Here is a 9,454-nt window from a genome sequence, read left to right as displayed (position 1 = left end):
TCAACTGACAATACCAAATAGTTTATTTGTCAAATTTATTGGTGTTGAAGTCTTTATTCTTCTAGTTTATATTGATGATATAATTATCACAGTAAATTTAATTTTTGATCTTGCTATCACTAAATCTATTTTGCACCAGCATTTTAGAATTAAAGTCTTACGTCCTTTAAAATAATTTTTTGACATTGAAGTCGTTCAATCAACTAAGGGGATTTCACTATCACAAAGAAAATTTTATTTGGATCTTTTTGAAGATGGTAATTTATGGGATGCTGTTTCTGTTTTTATAGATAGTACCACAAGATTATATTAAGACAATAATCCTCCTCTCTCGAATACTTTTATTTATCATTATTTAATTGATCTTCTTATTTATTTTTTACCATCATTCCACCTAATATTATGTATATTATATAACAATTGAGTCAATTTATGGTAACTCTCACTCAATCTTATTTCTAAGCCACTAAACGTATATTTAAGAGGGAGTGAATCCTCTTAATTTTTTTATCTCAATTATTTAGTAAAATATTTTTTATTATTTAATATTTTCTCTCACATATGTTCTCTTAGTTTTACTTAAAAAATATAATGTGAGAGAGTATACTTTGTTAAAAAATATTTAATGTTTGTTTTAACTTTAAGTTTATTTTGGATTTATAAAATAATACATTAATATTTATGAAATTATATACCATGAATATTAATAATGTTTTAAAATTAAAAATAAAATTTGTCATTATAATATTTTATTTTAATTTAATTAGAATAACTTTATATTATTTTTAATTATTCTATCAAAATTATTATACAAATAACAAAATTTTATTAATTCTCTATAAAAATATACTATTTTTTAAGATATCACTAATTTTATTTTATCTATTAATTTTAATACAAAAAATTTTAATTCTAAATTATTTAGCTTTTTAAAAATATAATTATAGTGTGTATATTAAAATTAATCATTAAAATTAGCTATCAGTATAAAATATATATTAAAATATAAATATATATTAAAAATAAATTAAATTATATATATAAATACATTAATAATTAATTTTAGTGATTAATTTTAATGTATAAAGTATAAACAGCATTTTCTTTTTAAATACCAAACCTGATACATATTCCTAAAACATTCGATGTGGGGACTCATTCAGCGTCACATATTACAAAACCATCTTGACTCATCACTTTTGAGCATCATCACACAATTATGGAGAAGAAAAATCCATGCATAGTGATGGTTCCTTCCCCTGGTCTGAGCCATTTGATTCCACTTGTTGAGTTTGCAAAGATTCTTACTCATGACGATGATGAGTTGCATGTGAAGTTGATGATTCCAACACTTGGTCCTCCTTCTTCTTCCATGAACTCCATCCTCAACAAAAACTCTCTCCCACCAAACATAACCTTCACTCTTCTTCCCCAAGTCAACGTTGAAGACCTCATCATCACTGATGAGAATCCTCAACCTGCAACTCAGATGCAACTAACAGTGAAACATTCTCTTCCTTTCCTCCATCAAGAACTAACATCACTCATCACTTCCACCAATCACAACATCCTTGCAATTCTCTTCAGCCTCTTCTCAACCGATGTTCTTGATCTTGCCAAGGAATTCAATCTCTTGTCCTATGTTTTCTTTGCCTCTGGAGCTTTATTTCTATCATTCTGTCTTCATCTTCCACACCTTGATGATCAACAACAACAACAACATGAACATGAACAAGAAGAGTCCTTGTTGTTCCACCACCAGTTAACAGAAAAAACTACTGTTCATATTCCAGGTTGTCCTGTGCCGTTTCAGGTCCATGATTTTCCACAACCAGCTCTCTCTCAAAGATCAACCCAAGCCTACAAATCAGTTCTTGGTGTTTGCAGAAAGTACTCACTGGTTGATGGTGTTTTAGTCAACACTTTCACAGATTTAGAAGCTGATTTAATAAGAGCCATAGAAGATCAAGCCAACAATAGAGAAAATACTAAGAGCCCTTTTGTTTACCCTATTGGACCAATCATTCAGAGTGCCACCAGCAATCAGGTTCATAGAAATTTTTTAAAACTTAATTTGTTTTAATTTTATATTCAACATTTTAAATATGTTTTAATTATACTTTTAATTGGACAATATGTCAGATACAACAATCTTATAGTGACATATCACTCTGTCAAAAAGTAGAAAAAATTCAGATTAACTCTTTTAAAATTGTAATATTAGAAGATTTTAAGAGTTAAATTGAGATTCTAGCTAATATGTTATCGAGGATTGTTAATTGTTACACTAATATATCCATTAATAATATTAATTCTTAAAGGTATAATGAAAATATATTTAAAATATAAGGAATAAAATTGAAGTAAATTAAACGTAGATATTTTTAAAATTTTTCAAATATTAAGAGATAAAAAGTATAGTTTATCTTTAATATTTAAGTATATTTATCTCTGTTATTTAAGTGTATTTTGTATTTAAGGTATCTGAATATTCAGAGTTTATGATGAATTCTAATACAGGTAAACAGGTTAGAGTGTTTAAGATGGTTGGATAATCAACCACCAAGATCAGTGTTGTATATCTCTTTTGGAAGTGGTGGAACACATTCTCAAGAGCAACTCAATGAGATTGCATTTGGATTGGAACTGAGTGGACACAAGTTCTTGTGGGTTGTGAGAAATCCTAGCAACTTTGGTGGTTCTGCATATCTTAATCAACAAAAGGAGGATCCTTTACGCTATTTACCATTAGGTTTTGTGGATAGAACCAAAGAACAAGGCCTAGTGGTTCCATCATGGGCCCCACAAGTTGAGATCCTTGGTCATGGATCCACCGGTGGGTTCTTGAGTCATTGTGGTTGGAACTCAACGCTTGAGAGCATTGTCCATGGTGTTCCCATGATTGCATGGCCATTGTTTGCTGAGCAGAGAATGAATGCAGTGTTGCTCAAAGAGGTGCTTAAAGTGGCGCTCATGCCAGAGAAGGTTGTTGATAATGATGGAGATGGGATAGTGAAAAGAGAGGAAATTGCAAGAGTTATAAAGAGAATGATGGAGGAGAATGAAGAAGGTTTGGAAATTAGAAAGAGAATCAAACACTTGAGTGATGCTGCTGCTGCTGCACTCACTCAAAATGGTTCCTCTCATAAGGCATTGTCTACTCTTACAAAGAAATGGAAATGTGGCATTTGATTTTTTTTTTTAAGTGACAATTTTAATAAGGTGGAAACTCAAATATTGATAATATATTGAATTATTTAATAGTTTTTAATAAAATTATGTTCGTGTGAAAAATTTAATTAAAAATAATTTAATTAAATATATTAAATTATCTAATAATTTTATTTATTATTTTTATCTGAATTTAATTTTATTTCATGTAATTAGTGAATTTATTTATTTATTTTTTTATTTTTACCGAAATAAATGACAGCTTTATTATAACGCTCAATTCTGCAATTTTTGGTCATATTATATATAGGATCATTTTTATAATTTTTTGTAATTTATAATTATTAATTAATTATTATTAATATTTTTAATAATATAAAATTATATTTAATAATATAAAATTATTTACTTCTTTTTTATTAATTAAATATTAGTCAAATTTCAATAAAACTACTAATTCATAGGCTTTCCTCTTAATGATATAATGGGCTGTGGAAAAGCTACTATGAGGAATAATACAAGTGTATCATATTATTGGCTTATTGTTGATGCTGCTGGTGGTAAAGTATTTGACTTAGTGCGTGATTAATGTTTGATTATACTCAACGATATATTCAGTTAAATTTTTGAAACACTACTATACCACCGATATAAATATAGGATACATGACATGACAATGGGGACACAATATTTTAGAAGTATCAAAATTATTCTAAAAAAAAAGTGATATCAACTACTATAACACTGATATAAATATAGGATACATAGATTTTTTTAAAATATTTTAAAATTTATTTGTTTAAATAAAATAATATATCTGACTAAAATAAAAATTTATATATTTTATTTTTATAAAATTTAAAATCTCAGCATAATAAACTTTTTTTTTTAAATTCGATACAAATTCTTTTTAAAGCATATTTATATACTCTTAGTTTTTAGTCTAATGAATTACGAGATATAATGAGAAAAAAATGCTTAAGTAAAACGTGAAAGGTTGTTTTTTGTTTTAACTAAAAATAAAAAAATTTAAATTCATAATTTTTTAAATAAATATAAAAAATTATATCATTTAAATTATAATTTATTGACGAGATGAAAGGTTATCTGCTCTTTTTTTTTCTTCCACAACATGGGTCAGATTATGGTACGTAGCAAATTTACTGAGAGAATATAATGCAGATTTTTTTTGTGACTAGTAGATGACTAGATGAGAGAGAAACTAGAAAGTGGGCCATAGGTGTCTTTATCAAGCTATTATTTGCATAATTGCATCCGTCCTTATTTGAGTCAGGGGATTTGACGATTTGTTCTCTTTCATATGAATTTCTAAATATTGGATTTTGGATTTTGTTTTTGGATTTATTATTTTCTTCATGTAAATTGACAAATTCATTTTGTTATTATTAAAAACAAAAAAGTTATTATGGTAATCATTGACTTTTCTTTCATGGATAATATTTTTTCCACTAGATTAAATTTGTAAACATTCTATTGTACGATGAGGATTGTAATCTTTTTTTTTTTTTGAAAGAGAAAAGTTCAACACATCAAGTGAAATGAAATAACAAAAAAAAAACTAGTGAATATTACTGTTACGGTAGGTAACCGGAGATTAGTCCAATGGATGGCGTTCGGCGGCCCAAGTGTATAATAGAGGAGGACTCCAAGTAGGTTCGCAACTCGGGAGGCTCCGTCCGACTTGTGCTCGCGTGTGAATGGGGGGTGGTACCTGCAAAGACACTCCGATGCCTAAGTTAGCAAGGGTGCAAGCAGGTCTTATAGAGTATTGGACTTAGAGATACCTGAGGGGATGTCAGTGTATTTATAGAGGTGAGCCAATAACCACCGTTGGTGTAGTGCCGTATCTTTAGGGTGGTAACCGTCCCCATTATCTTGGGGAGGTTAAGATATGGCTTTATGAGGCGGTTAGAGAGATTTTAGGGGCGGTTACTCATTTGAATGAGTATTTATCTGCCGGCTAATCTCACATCCGACCTCTTCATACCAAGTCGTGGTTGACACCGACTTCTTATGTGAAAGTCGGTATTTTGTAAGGCTTATCCTATTGGATTAGGCCTTTCGGTTGGACCTGGGCCCTTATCATTGGGCCAGGGTATGAACAGTGCCCCTACTTGAGCCCAAATTTTTCTTTAAAGTTTGGGTTCAAGTATTCAACTCGGGTTCGTAGTCGACTTGTTTGAGAGAATACGGATCTTGGAAACCGACGTGATTTTCGCGACCTTTGATTTCTGACAGTTACGTCAATTCAAGCGTCGTGTCCGTTGAGGGATCATTTAGGGATTGAGGGCTTTGGTAACGGTGCAGTCTCATTAATGACTGCCTCGCTTTTTACCATTATGCCCCTTAGCCTTTTTTATAAATACTTTCCCTCTCTTTCCATTTTCCGTTTCTGCAATCTTTCAAACTTTCTCCTTATCTTGTTCGTACTGCATCCTTGCGTTCGAAGACTTCTGTTCTTCTCCAACCTCCATTTTCGGATAAAGGTTAGTTTTGCTTTTTTCATGCCATGCTTTATGTTTGCATGTTTTGTTTTGCGAGTAGATAGGTTGACCTGTAGATTCTAGTTTCGAATCTCTCTTCTTTAGTGGCCGTATTTTTTGATTTTCTTTTTCTTTTTCCTTTTTGTAGGTTTTCTGCCACTTTCTTCTTTATATAAAAAATGGCTTCTGTAGACATTCTTTCTCAGTGGGTTGACGATACGGTCCTTGGGGAGGAACCGTTGGTTGACGCTGAGTTCATCACCCACCTTCGTACTCATCATAGGCTCTGTACTTCGGACGAGGACGAGCCCAAATATGAACTGATAATCCCGGGTCCTGAAGACCGGGTCTGTTTTGGGAGAGCTAATGAGGCGGCCCCTCATTTTTTCTTCATGTATGAATGTATGATTACCCGTTTGGGTGTTTTTCTTCCTTTCTCTGATTTCGAGGTATCCGTTTTGCACCACTGTAAGGTTGCCCCTACTCAACTCCACCCCAATTCATGGGGTTTTTTGAAGATTTACCAGTTTATAAGCCACGCTCTGGACTTCCCGACTTCTTTGAGAATCTTCTTTTATCTTTTTCATATGACTAAGCCCTTTAGTGGGCTAAACAACAAACAACAATGGGTATCCTTCCAAGCCATTCAAGGTCGGAGGATTTTCACCCTTTTTGACGAATCGTTCCACGACTTCAAAAATTTCTTCTTCAAGGTTCAAGCCGTAGAGGGTCACCACCCCTTTTTTCTGGACGAGCATTCCTCCCCTCGCTTTCCCCTTTATTGGCTGCCGGCCACCCCTTGTGAAAAGATTGGTCTAGATGACCTAGACGAGGTGGAGGCGGCCATTGTGGGGTTTTTCCGAGAAGCATGGGGGAGGGCCCCATACTTGGATACGAGGAAAATCCTCCAGGGGACGTCGGTCTTTGTTCAATCTTGCATAGGTAGTGCATGCATTTCTTGTTTCCGAGTTGCATTTTCCCGACTTGTATTTTACCGACTTGTGACTTGGTTGTTCCTTTTGTAGATATGGCAAAGAAAAATGCTCAAGAGTCCTACCAGCGGGTGCAGGAAGCCAAGGCAAAGTCCCGGGCCAGGTCCGGGGGTTCCAAGGCGGTCGTCTCTCCTCCTCCTCCTCCTCCTCCTAGAAATGTGGGTACTCCCTCTCAGCCTCTTATCATCTCTTCCTCCTCAAGTTTGGCTCGACTACTCCCTTCTGCCCCACTACTTTCCGAGCGAGAGAAGAAGAAGCGCAAGACTTCAGAGTCTGGCCCTTCTTGGGAAGGTGGGGTTAAGGCGGATGCTCTTGCATTCGTCCGAAAGAACATCTATCCTCTCATAAATATGGATGATGTTTCTGTTCGGAAACACCTTGCCACTCTGGCCGAAGAAAGTTTTAGGGCGGCGGGAGTTTGTGGCAAACTTTTGGACATGTTTGAGAAGACTCCTCTCAGCTCCTTGGGGACTTCCTCAAAGGTTGAGGAGCTAGAGGAGAGGCTTCTTTTATTTGAAAAACATCAAAAGGAGTTGAAGGAGGAGAGGGATAAGTTGAGGAAGGAGAGAGATGACCTCCGGGAGAAGGAGAGCCAGCTGCGAGCCCAATGTACTATGGAGGTAAATCTAAGGAAGGCAGCCCAGGAGAGTTACCAAAGCCTATTTAAAGATATGGTGGAGGTGAAGAAGGATTTGTTGAACTCTCGGAATGCCTATGCTGACTTGGAGGACTCTATCGCCGATGCCGCCGAGGAGTCTTGGAGAATTTTCCTGGAGCAGGTCAGGGTTATAGCCCCCGACTTGGATCTTTCTCCATTACATCCTGACAAAGTGGTGATTGATGGCGCCATCGTTGATCCTCCTGCTCCCGAGGTCCTTTCCGAGTCAGACCTAAAGACTCGGGGGCAGAGGATTATAGAGTCTCCTCCTTATTCCGCAGATCCACCGAGTTCTTCAACCCTTGCTCCGACTTCCTCTTTGGCTCCTCCTCCCGGTCCTGGTGGTGTTCCTCCTGGTGGTGGTGATTCCTCTACTCCGTCCAAGAAATGACTTTTTTATTTTTGTGGCTATATGGGGGCCCGGCCTGTGGGTCCCCCCTTTTTTAAACTTCTATTTATTTGCTGGTGGTTGTGAACAATTTGCTTCTGGCCTTTCAAGGCCGTAAACAAAATATTCTGTTTGTTGCCCTTTTTTTTTTTTGGATAAGGGTTTTAAACAAAATAAATGCCCTTTTTGGATAAGGGTTTTCTAATCGAAGTAGGTGCCCCTTTTTTGGATAAGGGTTTAAGTTACTTTGCGCGTGCACATGCTTTTCTATTTTGAAATATGTTTGATCTTTTCGAAAAAACTTTTTGCTAGCTTGTATTATTTTCTCGAGCCTTTTTCGTGGAAAGGCTTGTATGCAAGCTTTAAATTTTTCAGGTTGTCATATCTCTTTTGTTATCCTTTATACTCGACTTTGCTTTAGTGAGTTTTTTATGACTTAGGTTATTTTTGCGATGCGTTTTTCTTCTACTCGGTGTTATACTCCGATCTGTGGATCAAAGTTTTCCAAGTTTCCCTACTCGGGATCTCTTTCCGACTTATGAGTCGGGTTGGTTCCCGAGTTTTTTACGATCGACTTATATAACCTCTTTACACCGACTTGTACCTCGTCGTTTTATCCTGACGACCATCTAGGTCGGTTCATGGGATTTTCACGCTTTGTCGAGCTTAAGTCGGCGCGTTTCGTAGAAAGACTTAGAAAAATAAAGGAGGATATTATAAGAGATATTATGAAAAAAGATCTTTATTAATCGGGAAGGTACCTTTTTGCTACTAAGGGTCTTGACAGTATATTTTCCCTTAGCCTCTACTATGATGCCTCGTTAAAAACCCTTCTCCAGAAAAAACCCTTTTGGGAAAAAATCATGAAGTTGGGAAAAGAGTACATCAGGGAGTAAAGTTCGCTTTTAACTATAGTACCTTTTTAAATTACAAGCATGCCACGACCTCGGTAGTTCAGTGTCATCCAGGTCGGTTATTTTATAATAACATTTTCCCAACACTTCCTTGATTTTGTATGGCCCTTTCCAATTTGCAGCGAGCTTTCCATCTCCTGATTTGTTGACTCCAATGTCGTTTCTGATTAGGACCAAGTCATCTAAGGCAAATGTTCTTCGAATGACTTTCTTGTTGTATCTGGTAGTCATCCTTTGCTTTAACGCTGCTTCTCTTATCTGGGCATCTTCTCGGACTTCGGGGAGCAAGTCGAGCTCCTCTTTGTGCCCCTGTATGTTTCCGACCTCGTCATGGAGAATTACCCTTGGGCTTTGCTCATTGATTTCTATAGGAATCATGGCTTCTACGTCGTAGACTAGTCGGAAGGGTGTTTCTCCTGTGGCAGATTGGGGGGTTGTCCTGTAAGCCCACAGCACTTGGGGGAGCTCTTCCGCCCAAGCTCCCTTTGCTTCCTGTAATCTCTTCTTCAAACCTGCCAGTATGACCTTGTTAGCTGCCTCGGCTTGCCCATTTGCTTGTGGGTGTTCTACCGAGGTGAATTGATGTTTGATTTTCATACTGGCTACTAGACTTCTGAAGGTGGCGTCAGTGAATTGGGTTCCATTATCCGTGGTGATGGAATAAGGTATTCCATACCTTGTGATGATGTTTTTGTAGAGGAACCTGCGACTTCTTTGAGCGGTGATAGTAGCTAATGGTTCTGCTTCTATCCACTTCGTGAAGTAGTCTATTCCCACGATCAAGTATTTGACTTGCCCTGGTGCTTGGGGAAAAGGACCTAACAAAT

General features: G+C 36.0%; 1 protein-coding gene across 1 annotated transcript; it reads left to right on the top strand.

The window, feature by feature from the left end:
- Positions 1 to 1,153: 1,153 nt before the first annotated feature.
- LOC130958066 (hydroquinone glucosyltransferase-like) lies at positions 1,154 to 3,274 on the top strand. The gene is made up of 2 exons (XM_057884958.1): positions 1,154 to 2,047; positions 2,521 to 3,274. Exons 1-2 carry the CDS (start codon positions 1,220 to 1,222, stop codon positions 3,190 to 3,192), a joined length of 1,500 nt encoding a protein of 499 aa, XP_057740941.1. The 5' UTR covers positions 1,154 to 1,219; the 3' UTR covers positions 3,193 to 3,274.
- Positions 3,275 to 9,454: the final 6,180 nt, after the last annotated feature.

Source organism: Arachis stenosperma, chromosome 2 (assembly GCF_014773155.1).
Source record: "Arachis stenosperma cultivar V10309 chromosome 2, arast.V10309.gnm1.PFL2, whole genome shotgun sequence".
Lineage (NCBI taxonomy): Eukaryota > Viridiplantae > Streptophyta > Magnoliopsida > Fabales > Fabaceae > Arachis > Arachis stenosperma.
The sequence above is the reverse complement of the archived record's forward strand: the minus strand, read 5'-3'. Positions and strand labels throughout refer to the sequence as shown.